Raw genomic sequence first — 23,343 nt, 5'->3', positions numbered from 1 at the left:
GAAGTCATTGTAACTTCAGCATACAATGTCCAATCTGCTCAAAACTTGCAGGATGTGTTGACATCTCTCCCTGAAACATAATATGAAAGTTTTATCAAAATTGACCACTCGGGGGCGCTACAGTTAATCAGCCATTTTAGACCCGCGCCGTGGCGGTGGCCGGGGACGACAGGCTACATGTCACATCCCCCTCTGTCTCCCATGTTTCCTCTCTATCCACCGCTAAATACAAAGGTGTCTATGCAAGAAAATAATCTTTAAAAAAAAAAGCCTTGATCATATTGTTAAAAAAAGGTCATGCTATAGCATGTCGAAAATTCACGAAAAAGTCAGTCAGAATATATTCATAAAAAAATATTTAAAATTGTTAAAGAGTCATAAAAATCGCTCATATCGCTTGACGCGCCTAGTCTCAGTGTAGTGAGTCCAAAACAGCCATAAAAAGCCATGATCAACTTTTTCAGGAAAAAAAAAAGTCATACTATAGCATGTCGAAAAAAAAGTGAAAAATCGACAAAATTCATAAAATGTTGTAAAAATGATGTAAAAGTCCTAACATATGCTTCCATATCGCGTGTCAATCAAAATCTGAGTGTAGTGAGTGCAAAATAGTTATAAAAAGGCTTAGTCATATTCCCCCCCCCCCCCCCCCCCCCCCCCCCCCAAAATAAAGTCATACTATTGCACGTCGAAAATTCACGAAAAAGTCAGTCAGGATATATTCATAAAAAAATATTTAAAATAGTTAAAAAGGCATAAAAATCGCTCATCTCGCTTGACGCGCCTAGTCTCAGTGTAGTGAGTCCAAAACAGCCATAAAAAGCCATGGTCAACTTTTTCAGGGGAAAAAAAAGTCATACTATAGCATGTCGAGAAAAAAAAGTGAAAAATCGACAAAATTCATAAAATGTTGTAAAAATGATGTAAAAGTCCTAACATATGCTTCTATATCGCGTGTCAATCTAAATCTGAGTGTAGTGAGTCCAAAACAGTCATAAAAAGGCTTATTCACGGCAGGCAGGCAGGTGGTTGTGGTTAGAGTGCATGCCATTTACCCATGTCTGCATATATGCAGCAGCCTCAGGTTCGAATCCTGGCTGGAGATCTTTTGATACATGTCACATCCCCCTCTCTCTCCCATGTTTCCTCTCTATCCACCGCTAAATACAAAGGTGTCTATGCAAGAAAATAATCTTTAAAAAAAAGCCTTGATCATATTGTTAAAAAAAGGTCATGCTATAGCATGTCGAAAATTCACGAAAAAGTCAGTCAGGATATATTCATAAAAAAATATTTAAAATTGTTAAAAAGGCATCAAAATCGCTCATCTCGCTTGACGCGCCTAGTCTCAGTGTAGTGAGTCCAAAACAGCCATAAAAAGCCATGGTCAACTTTTTCAGGGAAAAAAAAAGTCATACTATAGCATGTCGGAAAAAAAGTGAAAAATCGACAAAATTCATAAAATGTTGTAAAAATGATGTAAAAGTCCTAACATATGCTTCTATATCGCGTGTCAATCAAAATCTGAGTGTAGTGAGTCCAAAACAGTCATAAAAAGGCTTATTCATGGCAGGCAGGCAGGTGGTTGAGTGGTTAGAGTGCATGCCATTTACCCATGTCTGCATATATGCAGCAGCCTCAGGTTCGAATCCCGGCTGGAGATCCTGTGATACATGTCACATCCCCCTCTCTCTCCCATGTGAAAAGTGCGGAGTTCAACAGCACCACCACGTCACGTCGTAACGGCATTCAGGCAGCTGCGATGACAACTGTCACTGATCACTGAGATTGTTCTAGAGGCCTCAACGATGCAAAATCATCGAAAGGTCTTACATAAGTCCTACGGGAGCGCAATTACAGCGCCCTGAACATGGATGAATGTCATGCTTCGCCACAATACTCATACTTATAACTTCAATGTATATAGTCCGATCATGTTCAAACTTCTCACATTTGATGAGAGTCCCACCCTGAACACGTCTGCACTGCAATATTGACTCACAATCAGAGCGCCACCTAGTGGCGACATAAAATGTCATGTTTTACACCGGTATAAGGTCCCAGTGTCGTGGAACTTTGCACCCCAGTCGAGCGTGTCGACTTCAATCATCTGACACAGTGATGGATGCGACGATTCAGGCAAGCCACGACCAGCGCCGTGGCGGTGGCCGGGGACGAACCACGCCGTGGAGGTGGCCGGGGATGACCCGCGCCGTGGCGGTGGCCGGGGACGACAGGCGCCAGCCGTGGCGGTGGCCGGTGACGACCCGCGCCGTGGCGGTGGCCGGGGACGACCGGGGACGACTGGCAACGTGGCGGTGGCCGGGGACGACCCGCCCCGTGGCGGTGGCCAGGCCAGGCGGTCCGACACGTCAGGCGGTCGTAGCACTAACCGAGTTACGTGCCATGCGAGGGCCCGTTATCACTGCTCGCAGTTTTAATTATTATTATTATTATTATTATTGTACCGACTGCCAGGAAGGCTGTGACGTGGCATCAAACAACGTGAGCCGTTTTTAGCCGTTATGTTCGCAGGCAGAGACAGAGATGAGACAATAAAATATCAACATTGATTTTTCCTTCCTGCTTCCCATCCATACGTCCCATTCTACCCTCTGAACATTGATCGTGTGTGTGTGTGTGTGTCTGCAGGGAGGATGTCTGCCCAAGTGATTTCTATAAATTATACATCATCATCATCATCATAGCGTTGCCTTGTTTGACCAGAATCCATCTCCTCGTCTCTGCAGACGTTTCTCATCATCTCTGTTTCCTGGCATGCGTTGTACTTTTTCTTTAATAATACTTGAGGCTAATGAAGTCGGGCTGAGGTTGGTTGACGAGGCTCTAGAGGGTTTTATACTGATTTAAATGATTATTAAATATTGTAAAAACGACACACAGTGGACTCTTAAATCATGTTTCCACCAGCTGGTGTCAACGAGGGAAGAACCTGATGTCACACAGCTGTAGAGCTGCCTCCCTTTCAAGCGCGTCCTTGACGGAGCGTCAGGTTACACACGGTTGTTGAGAATGATTCAGACAGACAGACAGTCAGACAGACAGGCAGACAGACAGACAGTCAGTCCCATGTGGTCCTATTATCTCAGCTCAAAGGCCGACGCTGTTCTGTCAGCCTGTAAGTCTCTCCCAAGGACCTCTGAAATGGAAGGAGGGGATCCCTGTCACCTGAGACTATGTGTGTGTGTGTGTGTGTGTGTGTGTGTGTGTGTGTGTGTGTGTGTGTGTGTGTGTGTGTTTTCTGTTATTATTATGTGTGCCTGCCCCCCCCCCCCCCCCCCCCATTGCCGGGGGCGGGAGGTTGTGTGTTCATGACTGAAGAGCTGACAGAGTGTGCGTGTGCATACAGAATACACAATGAGGGATAACACGAGTTTCTATTAGGGAGAAAATGAAAAGACACGAGCCAAAGAAATGAAAGAAATCAGGCAGAACCACCGAATCAATCCAACCCCCCCTTTAACCCCCCACACACACAATAACACTGCTCTGTGTGTGTGTGTGTGTGTGTGTGTGTGTGTGTGTGTGTGTGTGTGTGTCTGTGTGTGTGTGTGTGTGTTAGCAGCCAGGTCCAAGAGCATGGTGATGGGTGAGGTGTCGCGGGGCTCGTGCCGGCCCGCCTCCCCCAGCCTCCAGGAGGGGGCGCTGAAGGCCGGCTGGCTGAAGAAGCAGCGCAGCATCATGAAGAACTGGCAGCTCCGCTGGTTCGTGCTGCGCTCAGATCAGCTGTTCTTCTACAAGGACGAGGAGGAAACCAAACCCCAGGTACCAGCCTCGGCGGCCATGTTGGCGTGTTGGAGGGGGGGGGGGGGGGGTTCATTGTTCAGCTTCCTGCCCTCTGGAGGATTCTTACAGGATAACGAGTCAGATGGTGTTTATGTTAATGAATGGAAATAAATAAGTAGATCAAATCCCTACGACAGAGAATCAGGACCATCGGAGGAAAACACTGTAAAAAAATCAAAAACACTGTAAAAAATCAAAAACAAAACAGGGCAGTATTCAGAGAAAAAAAAGTCTCAAATTCCCCACTTTATAAATATATATAGCCAATATAAACAAGTCGCTTGGTTCCGCTAACACCGGATGTTTGCCGTTGCTATGACAACAAGTGAAAGCTACCGCTAGCATCTTAGCCCAACCGCCCCGATCAATAAACACCCATAAGATGACAGTTTGTCCTCATATGAATAAAAGCATCAATAAGCATCAACATCATCACCCTAAGGACCTTAACGAGGTGATGTCACACGTTGGGATGATTCATAACAAACATAAACGTACATTCATGGGACGTTAGCTAGCATAGAAGCTGCTTGTTAACATCAGATTAAACTTGCAAATTTGCAAATTTTTCTCTCATATTTTTTTCTTTCATATTTTTTCTCTCATATTTTTTCTCTCATATTTTTCTCTCTCATATTTTTTCTCTCATATTTTTCTCTCTCATATTTTTTCTCTCATATTTTTCTCTCTCATATTTTTTTCTCTCATATTTTTTTCTCTCATATTTTTCTCTCTCATATTTTTTCTCATATTTTTTCTCTCATATTTTTTCTCTCATATTTTTTTCTCTCATTTTTCTCTCTCATATTTTTCCTCTCATATTTTTTCTCTCATTTTTCTCTCTCATATTTTTCCTCTCATATTTTTTCTCTCATATTTTTTTCTCTCATTTTTCTCTCTCATATTTTTCTCTCTCATATTTTTCCTCTCATATTTTTTCTCTCATATTTTTCTCTCTCATATTTTTCCTCTCATATTGCCCCTCTCTCCCCTGAAGAACAACTACTCACATACAAACAACACATAATGCTGTTTGTGGGTCCGGAGATGAAAAGGTCTGATAAATTGCCTCGAGTGATGTCACCTGAGTCAGCTGTCGGCTCTGAAGGCTGAAGTCTGATTAATAGAGCGTTGATGAAACAGTGGATCCCTGTTTTCAGAAACATTCCTGCAGAGAATATGGAATATTTTCATTCACACCTCATTGCTCTCAGTATATGCAGCAGATGTGTCCGTCCTTTTTCTTCTGACCTTGGTTCTCTAAATACATGACTTCATATTTAGATAAAGTTTAAACACTTTCTCAAGTACAACTTCTATCTTGAGAAAAACATTACTTTGACACTTTCACTAAAATGGAAAAAGGTTTCCAGTAACGAGGATTCTTGTCTCAGCTCATCAGAGGAAGAAAAGCTCGGTGTTACTAACGTTGACGATGTAAAAATACAAAATGAATAGCAAATATAAATACAAATATAAATATAAAAACAAAAACACAACATTTATTGCACAATTGTCCATTATAGCAGTCAGGGGGAGATGTAATGATTGTCATCAAAATATTTTCAATGTATTATATCCCAATAACCTGAATACAGTTAAACATTCTGGTATCACTTTAGTTGGGAAACAAAACAACAATAATACTTTTGCGTCACGGATAAGATTATAGTTAACTTCCTGTTTATTAAAAATGAAATAAATAATGATGAAATAAAGGATAAATCCTTTTTTTAAATATTCATTTAGGGTAGTATTTTGGTCTACGAGTCTGGTGTGTGATTCGTGACGCCCGTCTTCCTCCTCCATTAGTAGGACGCCATCATAAAAATATTTCATAATCGATGCCGTTTCTTCTGCTGCTGACTCACATTTTCCATCATAAGCAACCTGACCCGGACCGACCCCGTCATGCAAACGCTGCTGGGATAGACAGTCAGCTGACAGGCTTACAAAAGACTACACACACACACACACACACACGCACACACACACACACACACACACACACACACACACACACACACACACACACACACACACACACACACACACACACACACACAGCCTTTACGATATAATAATCATCTCTACATTTCTGGCTGAAATCCCGACAATTTTATTGATTTCGTTAGTCTTCACTCGGCTTGAATGCTGTTCATTTAATGTAGGAAGACGTCTGCCATCACACACACACACACACACACACACACACACACACACACACACACACACACACACACACACACACTTCCTCACAGTCTCCTTTCTGTGGAGAACAACAGACTGAAGACTTTGACAGACTGCCTTTAATCAGAGCCTGCCAATAACCGTCCAGCCTGTATTGATCTGTAACTCCCAGTGGATTCAAGTCAAACACAGCTGAATGCACACATATATGCATACAGACACATACACACACACACACACACACACAGAGATCCTCCCCCTCAGAGAGCTGGATTTGTGAGAACGTGTCACTCTGGCCTTCTCCCCCTCTCATCATCTAATCGATAGGAAATTCAAGGGGAATAGTGTGTGTGTGTGTGTGTGTGTGTGTGTGTGTGTGTGTGTGTGTGTGTGTGTGTGTGTGTGTGTGTGTGTGTGTAGATGAAAGATGTGATAATTGGTGGAGGGGAAGGCAACGCTGACGTTGGATCTGTTCTATCGGAGGTCTTCTTTTCCTTCTTCGTCATGTCGGATAAATCCAGCAGAACAAATGGACTTCACTGATCAGACTATGGATTTCTGCTTAGGACAGACAAACACATGGGGGGGGGGGGGGGGGGGGGGGGGGGGGGGGGGGGTCGTTAGTGTCCTGAATACTAAATGAGCTGCTATTCATAACCCACAAGATAAAATGTCTCTAACCTCAGGTCATTATAGGTCGATGCAGTTTTAGTTTGGTGAAAGTAGCAGAGACGATTTATTAATGGAGCTAAAAACATCCCGTTGAACCTGAAGGACAACAGCTCCAACAGTCCGGAGGTAACACACTGTATCTCTGTGGGATGTGACGTGAAGTGTTAGCGTTGGGCTTTCTCATAGGAGGCTTCTTCTGAACACTGAGTAGCTCTTTGGTGGTTTGACATCTGTATGAGCTCAGTCATGCAGACACACTTTCATAGGTCAGAGGTCACTGTGACGCCAAGCTGAGACGTAGAAAAGGAGCAGCTACGCCATCTTTCCCTGCGTTTTCATCTTCATGCTGCTTGGCTGTGTGATTTGTGTTGCCTCCTTCCTCATTCATCCCCCGGCCAGCTACTCGTGTTATTCCGAGCACATAGCACCCTTGGGAGCTCCCCCCAACCCGGTTCCTGCCCCCCCCCCCCCCCCTCCTGTGCTACATCCATCCACGGCTCCCACCCTTTCCATTTGTTGCCATGGCGACTAATGCTGGCGACAGCCCGGCCCTCTCTGGTTGAAGCGGCGCTTGATGAGGGGGGATGCCAGCTTGCAGACCCACAGACGCTGGCACATGTCTCTCTCCGCGGCTCGCTTGGCTCACGTCTCAGGGCTAAATGGGTATTGATCTGGATAATGTGTTCTGATAATCTGTGTGGGTCCCTGTTCAATCGCAGGAGTAGCTGCTTTAAATCTGAGAGGGGTTCAGAGTGGAGGGAGGAATGGAGGGAAGACGGGAAGGCCAGCAATAGATTTAAGAGATTCATAAATTGTGGAGAAAATATCAAATTGTGATTATTTTCAACTCTGGTATCAAACATTACTGTATCTACGAAGGTATCTACACGTATTGATTTAAACAGATTGCTCAAAAAGTCTGAAGAATAAAAAGCCAGGGTCGTGAGGGCATTTAAATGGTTTGTGTCTCTGTTTCAGGGCTGTATTCCTCTGCAGGGATGTCAGGTCAACGAGCTCACAGCTAATCCCGACGAACCAGGAAGACACCTTTTTGAGATCGTACCAGGTGAGATCCACTAGATCCTCCACCTTTACTCCTCGTCCCGATGTACTCATACATCCTACAAATCATTCACTACTAATAACTTTAATGCAACATCTTTCAAAATATCTGTGTACACAACTAAAATATAAACATGATCGTCTTGGAATATTAATATGAAACTCTTGGTTATTTATGGAGATAAAGAGTCATCATACAACAAGTTAAAGGTAGTTTAGTTAATTTGACCTTATTAGGAACCAATCATATTTACATATAGGCCAGAAATAGGTTTCATTAATTGGGTTCAGGCAACCTCCGGTTCTGAAAGTGAAGCCAATGCTGAAGTGCCTTCTACTTTGAACCAGCATTGAGAAACTCTATCATGTATCCTGTGTTCTTTGGTTTGTGATCGTTTGTTTTTCTGTTCTACTTTCAATCAGTTGCTATTCTGTCGTCAGACAGCAGAGAGCACTAGTAGACCAGGACCAGGTCCTCTAGTGGTCTCCTTATCTCACATTGCCTAACCTCAGAGCTGCTGACATGTCAAGTACAAGTATAACATTTGTAGCTGTAATAGGAGATGGCTGTGAGAAGTACCATCAAATAAATATTACATTAAAGCCTCTCCATCAACTGGAGCTGCTCCTGCAGACCTCAGGACTCTCAGCCATCATGTCGCACCATAGAGGGGAAAGAACTGCACTTAACGGACTTTTACCACCACACCTCTATTCAAGAATCTCAGAACTACAAGTTTCATCTCATAATCAAGTTTTGGGATGTAAAGTGCAACACAGCAGCTGAGCTCAGGGTGAAGGTTAGTCCGACTGGCTGATCACGGTTTGCTCAGAAGGCTCTGCTGGTGTTTAGAATGGCTGACAGGATCGTGAGCCTCTGTGTGTTTTGTTTATGGCCGGTCAACATAGCAGAGGGGTGAGAAGACCGGTGGGTTTCTATGGACGAGGGGGCAAGATGGGGAAACTAGGGAAGTAGTGATGCAAGGAGACAAGGAGGCAGGATGAGGAGGGATCATTTTAAATGGTTAAAGACGTATGAAACTAGGCCGGCGTATCAGGGCGACTGTCGAAAAAACAAAAAATGGAGCCGAGACAGGGGGCAAGTTGCTTGGTTCTGCTAACACCGAATGTTTGCCGTTGCTATGACAACAAGTGAAAGCTACCGCTAGCATCTTAGCCCAACCGCCTGATCAATAAACACCAATAAGATGACAGTTTGGCCTCATATACATAAAAGCAACAATAAGCATCAACATCATCACCCTAAGGAACACGCGTTGGGATGATTCATTAGTAACATAAACGTACATTCATGGGACGTTAGCTAGCATAGATGCTGGTTGTTAGAATCGAAATAAACTCTAATAAACTAAGACTTTTTCTCTCATATTGCCCCCCTTTATAGGCTTTCTAAGTGGTCCTGATACGCCGTCGTATGAAATAGATCTAATGTTGACTTTCCCCTGATGAAGACGTGATGCTTTCTTGCTGCAGCATGTATTCGTCCGTGGGTTCTTTGGGGATAATCACGAGTTTCTCTTCCTCCGGTAATCGGCTTTCCTCGCTGCCGTTGTACGGAGTGAATGGACTGTGAGGTTTTAGTCTGAACGTTGTGTTAAAGGTAACGCTTCATGGAGTGATGCTGCTTCCTCCCCATTTAAAAAAGAAACAGTCATTACGGTGTCCAGTCATGTCTGCAGTGTTTCCTCACAACTGCAGCCAATTTCTTTCTACTGAGCAGCTTCAAACAGAGACGGCGGCTTATTGGAAGTTCTAAGCCAGATCTGGCAAAACACGAATCAGCAGCGATGCTCTTTTAGACAAACGCCTTCCGCTCTTATGTGCTTCTGTTCACTCACAGAAAGGAACGTCTAGTGAGTCTTTAATGTATGGGTCCTTGAGTCCTCAACACTTAATGGTTAATGTGTGTCTGCTATGACAACAAGTGAAAACCATTTGCCACTTTGTATACACGCAAATTAGCAACTTTTTTTCTCCAGATATTGCCCACCTCTCTCGGATCCGTCTTTTTTTTTTCTATCTTTTCGCCCTAATACACCATTATACATTTAACAATATATGTAGAAACAATATAGAAAAACAGCTACATAGAGACAGACAACCATCCACACTCACACTATTTAGAGGCAATTTAGAGTCATCAATTAAACTAACCTGCATGCTCTTTGGACTGTGGAGAGGAAACCGGAGCATGCAGACGCCCAAACCTGGATTCAAACCCCCGGGGCCCTTCTTGCTGTGAGGTTTATTGGCCTTTAAAGGCAAACGTGCAGAGGAAGAACCTTTGAATTTCAATTGAGTTTATTTTCGGGGAATACTAAAATATATTCAGGATGAGAAAAAAAACTCCCGTCCTCACAAACCAAAGGAACATTACCCTCCCTTTTGGAAAAAAGACAAAAAACACATATAACCCTTCCACTTTTCAGAAGGGAATACGAATTATAGACCTACAGACACAACAGCAGCATAGTATTTGCCTTTCCAAGCACACAAAAGGTAGAAAAGCACACATCGAAGAGGCAACACAGATAACAGATCAGGTCCACCGGTCTCCCGATAGTTAGCTCGATAGTAGCTTCGTCCTCAGCTCTTCATCTGGGTCATCGTGTCATTGAAGGATGGACTTTGTTTGCGTGTCCAGCCACCGGGGGGAACCATTGATCACCTTTATTGTGGCGATATGATGAACACACCCCTGTTGCAGGAGGTAGATACATGATAGATGATGCTTATAGAAGCAAGAAAGAAAAGCAAGTCAGATCTGATGTAATTTCTACTTGGCATTTGACTAGCAATTAGAAAGTGGACTCCCACTGTGATCTTTTATCAGTTTGTGCTCCAGACAGAGTCGGCAGCACCGACGGTCTTGTGCTTGAGTCTCGAAGCCTGTAGGCGTGAAGGAAATGGGCAAAAAACTGGCCGTTTTAAAAAAAAATATCCTTTGTGTTTAACGGCTGACTCGCGGCTATAAGCCCTCTGTTGTTGTACGGTGAAGCAATTAAGCCATCTGGAAAACAGCCGAGCACACAAACACACACACAGAACACACACAGTACACACACAGTAGACACACAGTAGACACTCATGCCTGTACAAACGTCACCGTTTCTGCTAATTCATTAGCTGTTCCCTCTGTGACTGTTACCTTCGACTGTTAAAGAAATCATATTAATGACTTAATTAATATCAACTGTATTCTTTGGCCATTATTTTAACGGGTCCATGTTATTTCCCCTATAGTCTTCAAAAAGTATTGCAGGACGCATACAGGAACACACAGGGAGGTTTAAAGGAAGACGTTCGGATGCTGTTGGATGAATGAATGAAAGTGATTCTTCTGGTTCTGAGGCCTTGTTGCTGGTTATTCAGTTTGTTTGTGGACCACAGAGTTCATCAACTCCATGCTTCTATACTTTATTGGCTTCAGTTGGCATTTTCAAGAAATAGACGGAGCCACACTCGCACTTCTCTTCAACGTGTGTAGAAACCAACGTGTGTAGAAACCATAGAAACCAACGTGTGTAGAAACCAACGTGTGTAGAAACCATAGAAACCAACGTGTGTAGAAACCAACGTGTGTAGAAACCATAGAAACCAACGTGTGTAGAATCCAACGTGTGTAGAAACCAACGTGTGTAGAAATCAACGTGTGTAGAAACCATAGAAACCAACGTGTGTAGAAACCATAGAAACCAACGTGTGTAGAAACCAACGTGTGTAGAAACCATAGAAACCAACGTGTGTAGAAACCATAGAAACCAACGTGTGTAGAAACCAACGTGTGTAGAAATCAACGTGTGTAGAAACCAACGTGTGTAGAATCCAACGTGTGTAGAAACCAACGTGTGTAGAAATCAACGTGTGTAGAAACCATAGAAACCAACGTGTGTAGAAACCATAGAAACCAACGTGTGTAGAATCCAACGTGTGTAGAAACCAACGTGTGTAGAAACCAACGTGTGTAGAAACCATAGAAACCAACGTGTGTAGAAACCAACGTGTGTAGAAACCATAGAAACCAACGTGTGTAGAAACCATAGAAACCAACGTGTGTAGAAACCATAGAAACCAACGTGTGTAGAAACCATAGAAACCAACGTGTGTAGAAACCATAGAAACCAACGTGTGTAGAATCCAAGGTGTGTAGAAATCAACGTGTGTAGAAACCATAGAAACCAACGTGTGTAGAAACCAACGTGTGTAGAAACCATAGAAACCAACGTGTGTAGAAACCATAGAAACCAACGTGTGTAGAATCCAACGTGTGTAGAAACCAACGTGTGTAGAAATCAACGTGTGTAGAAACCATAGAAACCAACGTGTGTAGAAACCATAGAAACCAACGTGTGTAGAAACCAACGTGTGTAGAAACCATAGAAACCAACGTGTGTAGAAACCATAGAAACCAACGTGTGTAGAAATCAACGTGTGTAGAAACCATAGAAACCAACGTGTGTAGAATCCAACGTGTGTAGAAATCAACGTGTGTAGAAACCATAGAAACCAACGTGTGTAGAAACCAACGTGTGTAGAAATCAACGTGTGTAGAAACCATAGAAACCAACGTGTGTAGAAACCATAGAAACCAACATGTGTAGAATCCAACGTGTGTAGAAACCAACGTGTGTAGAAACCAACGTGTGTAGAAACCATAGAAACCAACGTGTGTAGAATCCAACGTGTGTAGAAACCAACGTATGTAAAAAACCATAGAATCCAACGTGTGTAGAAACCAACGTATGTAAAAAACCATAGAATCCAACGTGTGTAGAAACCATAGAAACCAACGTGTGTAGAAACCATAGAAACCAACGTGTGTAGAAACCATAGAAACCAACGTGTGTAGAAACCATAGAAACCAACGTGTGTAGAAACCATAGAAACCAACGTGTGTAGAATCCAAGGTGTGTAGAAATCAACGTGTGTAGAAACCATAGAAACCAACGTGTGTAGAAACCAACGTGTGTAGAAACCATAGAAACCAACGTGTGTAGAAACCATAGAAACCAACGTGTGTAGAATCCAACGTGTGTAGAAACCAACGTGTGTAGAAATCAACGTGTGTAGAAACCATAGAAACCAACGTGTGTAGAAACCATAGAAACCAACGTGTGTAGAAACCAACGTGTGTAGAAACCATAGAAACCAACGTGTGTAGAAACCATAGAAACCAACGTGTGTAGAAACCATAGAAACCAACGTGTGTAGAAATCAACGTGTGTAGAAACCATAGAAACCAACGTGTGTAGAATCCAACGTGTGTAGAAATCAACGTGTGTAGAAACCATAGAAACCAACGTGTGTAGAAACCAACGTGTGTAGAAATCAACGTGTGTAGAAACCATAGAAACCAACGTGTGTAGAAACCATAGAAACCAACGTGTGTAGAATCCAACATGTGTAGAAACCAACGTGTGTAGAAACCAACGTGTGTAGAAACCATAGAAACCAACGTGTGTAGAATCCAACGTGTGTAGAAACCAACGTATGTAAAAAACCATAGAATCCAACGTGTGTAGAAACCAACGTATGTAAAAAACCATAGAATCCAACGTGTGTAGAAACCATAGAAACCAACGTGTGTAGAAACCATAGAAACCAACGTGTGTAGAATCTAACGTCTGCTGTCTGCAGCTCACAGAGATTGATTGCTACTGTCTGCTTTCCCTCGGTGTGTGTGTGTGTGTGTGTGTGTGTGTGTGTGTGTGTGTGTGTGTGTGTGTGTGTGTGTGTGTGTGCGTGTGTGTGTGTATACAAGTGTGTTTGGCAAAGATTGGAGGACAGCCCATCTCCCTGCTACTGCACACACACACACAGAGAAAGACAGAGAGAGAGAGAGAGAGAGAGAGAGAGGGAGAGAGAGATCCTTGTTACATTCCTGCTCAGGGATTTGCTTCTCCCCGGGGGGGCGAGGGAACCGACCTGCTGCCCACTCTGCTGAATGAAGGCCGCGGGGAGAGAAAAGGCTGCATGAATGGAGAGACTAGATGAGTGAAGGGAAGAAGTGGGACTCCTTTGACAGGTTTTGTTTGGGCTGGCATCGAGCATGCCTCACTGGCAGGTTCTGGCCGTCAGTGCTACCTGCGTACTGATCCGCTGCCAGACGGGCACAGTGCTGACCAGAGCCGGTCCCAGCTCCGGTCCCAGACCCAGAGCCAGACCCAGCTCCGGTCCCAGCTCCAGCCTGCTCAGCTCACTCAGACATGGGGCCGGTGTGCTGCAAGCCGGACCGACTGAAGAAACTACATCTCCAAGGTAACGGGAAACAGATGTTTAACCGGGGTTTTAGAGGCTGAGGTCGGAGCTGTGAGGCGGATGGAAGATCAGATCTACAACCAGTCTTTGTGGCTGTTTCTTGTTTGTTTTTGGAGGATCACAAAGTATGGACTCCTAGTTAATGCTGGTTTCTGGTAGATACAACGTGTGGTGAGAATATTGCACCTTTAAACAAAATGTTTGGCTGTGAAAGAGGACAACGTATTTGCTTGAATAACTTCCAACAAATTACTTAAAAAATCATTTTCAACTTTGTTCTCTGCATTTTATGATTCTGACTTACAGAATGGTTTGAAGCAGCTAATCATAACTTTTACTTGCAGTAGATAGAGTAAGTTAAAGTGCATGCTGGAGGAAAAACATGACGTCAGATTTGAAAAGCCTTTGGAAGGGTAGAGGAAGAGGTGATCTTTGGTTGTGGGTTAGAATCCCTGCCCTCGATGGGACGTGTATTGTATTATTTACCATGGGATCTATATTATGGACACTGTTGTATTTGTATTTTACGTGCTTAAATGAGCAATCATCAGTCACATTATTAATAAATGATGTGAACTGAGACACAAACTGCTTCGCTAGAGCAGAAGAGGAGTTAGTCTACAGTTGTTTTATTAACATTTTTATCTCATTGTTTTCCAAAAGAAGAAGTCATGCTTCACGGTTTGTGACCGTGTGTGTCCATGTGGTATTTTTGGCGACCACATTGGTGCCTGTGGTTCTGGTAATGACATCGGAGGAACCAGTGAGGACGATCCGGCCTGTTGGACTCCGTGACATGAGAAGGGATTCCAGCACAATAACAACTACCTGTTCCTCTTCGTCCCTGTTCTCGTCTCCCGTTCAGCAGCGTCTGACATTTAAGAACGGACGCTGTCATTGGGAAGAATCATAGCTCTTAAATGTCACCGAACCCGAACGCATGATGTGAACACTCGGACTTCCTCGTGGCTCAAATGTCAACGTGGAGATCAAACCGACCTGAGACTTCACCTGCAGTCGGAGTTATCTTCACGTCTCCGAGAGGGATCTTTGTTCTGGTCACACCTCCGGGGTTGGATGGTGGCAGACTTGCTGCCTTCTCGGCTGTGTTGTTATTGATTTTGCAGCTCTGCGCGTGTTGGTATCAGGGTTCGATTCCTGGATGTTCCCAAGGCTCCTTAATGTCTGATCTGTATTTCTAATCACTTGGCCTCGGTTAGATTACATTGTGCATATTCATACACGCACTATGCATAAATAAAAGTGGGAATATATGCATCATCCTCAGCGCACCATTTGCACATCTGAAGGCCATGTTCATCACGACAGTGTGAGTTTACAAAGCCTGGCGACGACGGCACTCAGCTTTACGGCTCCGTAGATTATATTTGGATTCCCTCCTCGCAGCTGAATGACAACGATGAGTCCGACTGTGACAACAACACCGTAACGGCTCAGACACACAGATGACATATCCTCCAGGTTATTATTGACATGTGCAGCACATGCATGAAGCGGTTATGTGGCGTATTATTGATGTAATAATGATGAACTATTTTGTTTCATGCTTTGGTTTCTTGAGGTGAAATAGAAAAGGTAGAACATTCTACTTCTGCACTCATTAAAGCGTCTCTGTATCTAAACACTTTAAATTACATGGAGCCATAATTACAGTAAAGAAAGGCAGAGAACTAATACAGGGAATGCATTAAAGGACAATTCTGCCATCTAGTGGTTAAAAACCGTTATATCATATTTGTTCTTACTCTGTTGTAAACCCCTTTTCAATTTTAAAGCAGTTATAATAAAGTCATTAAAAGCAAATGTCCTTCAGGGATTCATTTTAATTTGAATTTGAAGTAAATTGCATAAACACTAATGTGGATATGTTAGATGAACCACCATTAAGCAAAGTATGACACATTAAAAACAGGATTAACAACGTGAGCTCTCACACCTGATCATGGCGTGATCTTTGCCTTATTGCAAGCAAAAAAATAAAATAAAATATACACACCTGCGGTCTTACCTTGGTGTCATTTTTTTCTCTCCTGCCTCGACACAAAAACATCCCACGAGACTCACACCTATTATTTCCTCTTCCTTTCATTTTCTTGGTTCTGAGTTCATTTTTACATCCTAAAAGTGCCTCGTTAGTTCAGCATTTTAAAACCTAAAGACCAGATGATTCCACGCTGGGTCTTTTTATACAGTATTTAATGATTTTCTTTCCACTGTATTTGATTAGATTTATTTTTTTGAAACCCTGCAGGTTTGAGGCTTGTGCGTCCACGCTTCTACAAACCCAAATTATCTGCCAAGTTGACTGTTTGGTCTGTAGTATATGATAAATACAGATAATACTTATTTCCCATCCTCACCTGTATGTCTTCGTACCTGCAGGTGGAACCGGAGAGAAGGACCGGGCGCCCGTCAGCCATGAGTCCTTCCTGCTCATGGCCAACTCCCAGACGGACATGGACGACTGGGTCAAGGCCATTCGGAGGGTCATCTGGGCGCCGTTTGGAGGAGGTGAAGCCCAACCCTCAAACACGAGACACATGTTTGATGACATGTTTGAGCTCATACAGCAGGGGGCGACATATTAAAACTCCTAAATGAACGATACACCAACACAGATTAATCCCAGATACAGAACAGAGTGTTCTCATTCAAATCTCACATCCAGCCAAGACTCATTAGAAGAAGTATCATCCTAAAACAGGAAGTCTTCATTTCCAGACGATTTCTCACACTTTCTGAAACAACATATTAGTATGACCAACCTCTACAGTTTCCTCAATTCTCACCCTGATGTCTTGAATTCCTGGTGTCCGCCTACTTTACCTGACTGGAGATGTGATCAGTCGGCTGTCAATCTGTTGCAGATATTCAAAAATAGTAGGCAGGTCTATTTGACTCACTGTGTCTGTCTGCCTGCCTGCCTGCCTGTCTGTCTGTCTTGTGTACTTGACGGGAGACAGACAGAAATACAACCGGGTCTGTCTGGCTGTGAACTGGGACACGAGGAGCAGCTGACCGGCGTGGTGTCGGGTAACAGAGGAGAATAAAACCGCCGTCATACTGTTAGTAGAGTTGACGTCACTGGTCTCATTTAAACTTTGACAACTAAGATATTGAAATATTGTTTTTTTTTTTCAATTTAAAAATTGACAAACATCATATGTTATTCATGGCACAATTAAAGGCCACCTCAGTAGCAACCAAGTATTTGGAAAAACCCCACAGAGACTCTGACTTTGAACACATCGCAGAACCGACTAAGTCCCGCCCTCCTTCGTTCAGAACTCTGTTTGATTGGACGGGGTTTTCACAGCCAAACATTTTGTCAGAGCATTTAAATTATTGATTAAATTAATCGGTATGTTACGAGAATCTCAATGAATATAACAGAAAGTGTTTATGAAGGAAATCACCTACTCAACCTTTAATACGGGTTCAAATATTATTTGTCTATCGCTGTATATTTTCTTTCCTAAATGTGCTGGTGGTCCACCAGTCCACTTAGCTCCTCTGTGGGGGGCGATGGGGGGCATGTTCACCTCCTGGGTAATATTTCCAGCCGGGGAGGGGGTAGGTGTGTCTGTCTCGGTCCAGAATAGACGGCGGTTTATAGACGCGTGGTGGACGGCAGCACCGCGGTCACAGCTGCCGGCTTAGTCTCCAGCAGTAGCTCCTACATGCGGGATTAAATCCACCAGTGGACTCAAATGCCGGAACCGGAATGGATGAACCTGGTGAAATGTGGGTTCGGGATGTACGAGAAACGTGCTCTGCTGCTGTGTAGCTCCTGTTCTGTGAATTACTACGATTACTGCGAGCTGTCAGCCAGCTGTGACTGCTGCAGACGCCCAACAGGTAACAGTTTCAGTTAGCAGGTAACAGTTTCAGTTAGCAGGTAACAGTTTCAGTTGGCAGGTAACAGTTTCAGTGGGCAGGTAACCGTTTCAGTTAGCAGGTAACAGTTTCAGTGGGCCGGTAACCGTTTCAGTGGGCTGGTAACAGTTTCAGTTAATCTTTACTTTTCGTTAGGTTTGCATAGTTGACAGTTTCCTAAATTGATTTTCTTTTGGACCGAAGTATGCTGAGTCTATTACAATCTCACTAAGGATTCGAGAGACCAACACATACATCATCTAACTGCAAGGATCTCCACTGGTTGGGTTTCTCCAGCACTTGTGTCCTGGATGTAATGGTTGTGTCCTCCATCTTTCTCCAGGGATATTTGGCCAACGTTTAGAGGACACGGTCCAGTATGAGAAGAAGTTTGGCCCCCGGCTGGCCCCCTTGCTGGTGGAGCAGTGCGTGGACTTCATCAGGGATCGGGGTCTGGACGAGGAGGGTCTCTTCCGGATGCCAGGCCAGGCCAACCTGGTCAAAGAGCTGCAGGAGGCCTTCGACTGCGGAGACAAGCCTTTGTTTGACAGGTAGGGCAGGCTTACAGGAGTACAGCAAAGTAAAAAGTCATAGAATCCCGGAGACACGTCTCATTCTGTCTTCCCCCTGCAGTAACACGGACGTCCACACGGTGGCATCCTTGCTGAAGTTATACCTGCGAGAGCTGCCCGAACCCGTCATTCCCTTCTCCAAATATGAAGACTTTCTGACCTGTGCACAGCTGCTGGCCAAAGACGAGGAGGAGGTACGTGTGTGTGTGTGTGTGTGTGTGTGTGTGTGTGTGTGTGTGTGTGTGTGTGTGTGTGTGTGTGTGTGTGTGCGTGTGTGCGTGTGTGCGTGTGTGTGTGTGTGTGTGTGTGTGTGTCTAACAGCTGTTCCATCTTCCACCAGGGGGTCCAGGAGCTCGGAAAGCAAGTTAACACTCTACCTCTACCGAACTACAATCTCCTCGCCTACATATGCAAGTAAGTGTTTTATCTCATGACATCACGTTACCATAGCAACGTCTTCTTCCTCTTCTAACTCCGTTATCTCTGCACAGATTCCTTGATGAGGTCCAGTCCCACTCCTTAGAGAACAAGATGAGCATCCAGAACCTCGCCACGGTATTTGGACCAAACATTCTCCGACCCAAGATGGAGGATCCGGTCACCATCATGGAAGGTAGTGACGATGTTTTGAGACACAAAAAAATGAAATAATGCCACTGTAAACTTTATATCCTGTCTCAATGTGGTCTTCAGGCACCTCCTTGGTCCAGCACCTGATGACAATCCTTATTAGGGAACACAACCGGTTCTACTCAGGGAGGGACCAGGAGGGACCCACCGTTCCCCAACAAGAGCTGCCTCTCCTGGGGCATCAGCTGCAGCACCGCAGCCTGGGGGCCTGGATCTCAGAGGAAGACCTCCAGACCTGCCCGGTGTCCAACCCGGACCAAGAGCTGCACAGCAGCGCCTCGTCTCTGGATGCCAAACTGTGTGCGGCCATCACTCCCACCCAGACCCAGAGCCCAAACCTGAACCCTGGACCAAAACTGGGGTCTCCGTCGGGGAAAGGAGAGACGGTGGTGAGCCCGAGTAAACAAGCCAAGACCATCCCGTCCTGGAAATACTCCTTCAAAAGCTCCTCGGCGCCACGTTCCCAGCCGCAGGGCAAGCAGGGCGGCAGCAGCAGCAGCGGCAGCTCGGTGGCCGATATCACCAGTGTGTCTTCTGGCGGGGGCGGAGGGGGAGGGAACTGGCTCATGAATGGTTTGTCCTCTTTGAGGGGACACCGGCGTACGTCCTCAGGCGAGCGGTCCGCCCGGGACCGGGACTCCACGGGATCCTCCCAGAGACTCTCCACCTACGACAACGTCACCTCCTCCTGCAGCATGGGGAGCGTCCCGAGCGTCTCCAGCACCCCGTGGTCCACGTCCTCCTGCGAGATCTCTGTCCCGGACTCGGCGGGGAGCGAGCCCTCTGCCAATCAGAACTGCGGAGGAGGGGGTGAGAGTGAGAGTGGGGGGGAGAAGGGGGAGTGGATGGAGAGCCAGGGGGAGATAGACGGAGGGAGGGATGGAGGCGTGACGACGGAGGCGAGCTCGGAGCAGGACAGCTGCGAGGCCATGGAGCTGTGCAGCAGCAGCGCCGCCTGCAGCGAGAACGGGAACGCGGCGGCCGGCGTGCCGTCCATCGTCATGTCGGAGGACGGAGACGGGGCGATGACGCTGGCCGGTCTGGTGGAAGGACTGAAGGACGAGCTGAGGAAACAGAAGACCTCATACGAGACCAGGATCCAAAAGTAAGTCCGGGTTCTAGATTTTTTCTTATGGTGCTAATTTGTCTGGTAACTATAAGATAAAACAAATACTTTTCTTTTTACAGACTGGAGGAGTCCAGCGCTGCTCTGTGTGCCCACATGGAGCGTCTGGAACAAGAGATGGAGCAGGAGAGGAAGAAGCAACGGATGCTGGAGATCAAACTACGGAACTCGGAGCGAGCGAGGGAGGACGCCGAAAACCGTAACCGGCTCCTGGAGAAGGAGATGGAGGATTTCTTTTCCACGCTGGGAGATCTGGCCCTGGGTGCGAGGACTAGCGATATTTGATATCGGTTTGTGGCCAAAACTGACAGGGTTTGTATTTCGGGGGGAGGTTGGGGGTCTTAAGAGGCCTCATCGTCCTCCTCGGTGCATCAGGACGTTCCTTCAAAAGAAAAAGAAAACAGGAAATAAAGGAACCATATTTGTGTGCATTTGGGACTCAAAGGGCACAGAAGTATGGAGATGAAACCAGTGGTCTTCATCGGAATCATCTCGGCCGAGCGGGTTTTGAGTTTCTCACGCATGCTTGGAATGGACCAGTAAGATAAGAGGATTGAACTCGTCTTTGAACATCATGTCTCTTTTCTGGAGACTTCTTCAACCACGACATCATCACATGAGTGGATGTCCACCTGCAACTGTATAACTCATTCCAGATGTTAACGTTAATCCATCTTTTTATGATATTTATCTTGAAGGAATAGAGCAACATTTTGGGAAATACACTTGCTTTCCTGCCGAGTTGGATGAGAAGTTTGATACCTCTCTTGTTTTTATTAGCCTAGCTCTGTACAAAGTAGAACAAAATGCTCACCAACATCTCGAATATATATAGTAATGAGCATGTTTTATCTTGTTTGTCTCTTATCTTCTTTTTGTTTAACTTTGGGCAGTACTCGGCTAACTTCTTTCCCGTTTTAATATCTTTATGTTAAAGGTTTAATACGTAAAAATCAATCTATCAAAAATGAATCGTCACTTACGACCCACTAAAAGTGTGTGGAGGTGTCTGTATCTGCAAACTGGGACACAGAGAGCAGGCAGGCCACAGCGGGATGAAGCGGGCCTTGGGCTGCATTCGTTAAAGGATCCGACACCTTCCTTGCAGGTTTGTGTGAAGGTGCTTATGTGTATATTTGAGCTTTAGAACATTATTACAGGAACCGACACTGTGCCACATATTATACCTTTAAGCATTTAAGCTAGGCTAATCAGCTGCTTGCTGTCGCTTCAACTGTATCGGATCGGTATCATCATCTCATATGTGCAAGAAAGGGAATTAGTGTATTTCCCTAAATGTCACGCTGCTACTCTAGGATCAGTTCAAACAAATAAAAAAATAAATAAACATATTTTCTCTCTTGCCTGTCGTGGCTGTTAGCTGATGCAAATAGCAGCACCAGTAAGTGAGAAAAGCTGTTTTTCTTCTTGTAATTGAAGTGAACTGGCTGTTAAACTGTACAGTGGTAGCTTTAGCAGAAGTTCTTCCAGTTGCATTTATTCCTGTATATTTGTGCTGCAGATTTTTTTTCTTTCCCTGTAAAATCAAATCATAACAAGAAAAGAAAGCAGGTTTAGAAAAAGCTAGATTTTCCAAACGATTACTTTATAGCAGTAATGGTTGGAACGTCTGCGTAGCTCCGCCTCCGTACCTTGTTTCTTCCTCAGGCCCTTCCAGTGCCTCGAGACCTCGTCAACACCCGCGTGGTTTCCATGGCGACGCCTCCGCCTTCGGTTCAGTCCGACCTCACAAGATGTCACATATACCTTTAATGTACAGATAATACAACAGGGATAACAATTATTCAAGCATTTGCAACTTTGGCTCACGCTGACCTGGGACCAGCGACACGTGGCTCGGGGGGCCGAAGGCCATTTACACGACACAAGTCGATACCAAAGCTGGAGCGCCTCATCAGCTGTTCACTCATTACAGATCAGAATGGTCCTGCCTGGAAGCCATGTTGATTTTGGCACATGAAGCTGAACACTGCCCTCAACGAAACAATGGAATTTCCTGGTTGTGCCTTTCGGGGAAGTTGTTTTTTTTTTTTTTTTTTTAATAGGAAAAATGTAGTGTTGCTTGCTTGTCCAGAGAAGTAGTGCATATATTCGCCCGATAGTTCACACAGTGGCTGCTTTTCTTTTTCTTTTTTTTTAAATGGCAAAAAACTGCTGAAGGTGAATACGTCGATCTCCCTAGAAGGTGCCAATTCTTGTGAAATTGTGATTTGGATGGAAGTTTTGAATTAAGAATGTATCCTTGTTGTGAATGTATCGTGTTGTTGATGAAACCAGCTCTGAAAAAAATAATGAAAAAGACTACAAGGGGGGGGATTGTAATCACTGATGGTATTCAGTTCATCAACAAGTTCTTCAACCCTCATCCCCGACTCCAATCGTCTTACTTTGACTCGCTGGTCATGTGATGTATTACACTTAATGAAGAGTTGCAGGTATCTCTTGTATGAGAAATGCATGTGGTTTCATTGTTTTTATCGTATCCCCAATCAGAGGAACGTCCACCCGTAGCTGAAGTGATGTTTCTTCATTAAAGGACCGACAGAACGTATAATTACAAGTGAAAGTGTGCTCGGTTAGACATTGTGACTGTATTTTTTTTTTGTCATATTTTATGAAGCATAAACATAAAGCCAATGTTATGCCATTTCCCTCTCTAATTGCACAGGTTTACATGGTTTATTTTCCTGCAGTTCACCAGAACATCATAACGCTCTAAATGCATCGCAGGTTCTTTGATTCCAACGTGGCAAAAAGGCTAAATGTTTCTGACTGCTCTGCTGATTATCTATGGTGCTTATTTATTAAGGATTTCCACTATTGTAATGAATGGACATGTATGGGAATAAAGGTGACAAAGGGAAAAAAAAGGGTAGGTGTTTTAAACGGATATCAGTGAACTGTGACATTATCCAGCCCAAATAGCTCTTTTACATCCAACAATACATTGAGCAAAGGGTGTTTTATGTGGAAAATATAATGTATATTTACCAGGTATTTGATCAGGTCGTCATCTGTGGTTCTCGGACCCAAGCCTTTTTGTTCTACTCAAGACATGAAACATTAAAACTGGGACACAAATAAACA

General features: G+C 44.4%; 1 protein-coding gene across 2 annotated transcripts in view; it reads left to right on the top strand.

Annotated features, from left to right (window-relative positions):
- arhgap22b (Rho GTPase activating protein 22b) overlaps positions 1–23,326 on the top strand; it is a gene marked incomplete at its 5' end in the record, with an annotated part of 30,947 nt that extends 7,621 nt beyond the window's left edge. The window contains 9 exons of one of the 2 annotated variants that reach the window (XM_084040295.1): positions 3,584–3,786; positions 7,648–7,735; positions 16,414–16,542; positions 18,251–18,458; positions 18,541–18,673; positions 18,820–18,893; positions 18,971–19,092; positions 19,173–20,214; positions 20,298–23,326. In XM_084040295.1, the coding sequence (XP_083896421.1) occupies positions 3,584–3,786; positions 7,648–7,735; positions 16,414–16,542; positions 18,251–18,458; positions 18,541–18,673; positions 18,820–18,893; positions 18,971–19,092; positions 19,173–20,214; positions 20,298–20,520 (2,222 nt within the window). In that variant the 3' untranslated portion in view covers positions 20,521–23,326. The remainder of the gene's footprint in view (positions 1–3,583; positions 3,787–7,647; positions 7,736–16,413; positions 16,543–18,250; positions 18,459–18,540; positions 18,674–18,819; positions 18,894–18,970; positions 19,093–19,172; positions 20,215–20,297) is intronic. The other variant, XM_084040296.1, reaches the window with a different exon arrangement.
- Positions 23,327–23,343: the final 17 nt, after the last annotated feature.

This window comes from Eutrigla gurnardus (genome assembly GCF_963514095.1).
Source record: "Eutrigla gurnardus genome assembly, chromosome: 22".
In the NCBI taxonomy this organism is placed as follows: domain Eukaryota; kingdom Metazoa; phylum Chordata; class Actinopteri; order Perciformes; family Triglidae; genus Eutrigla; species Eutrigla gurnardus.
This window is presented reverse-complemented; position numbering and strand designations above follow the sequence as displayed.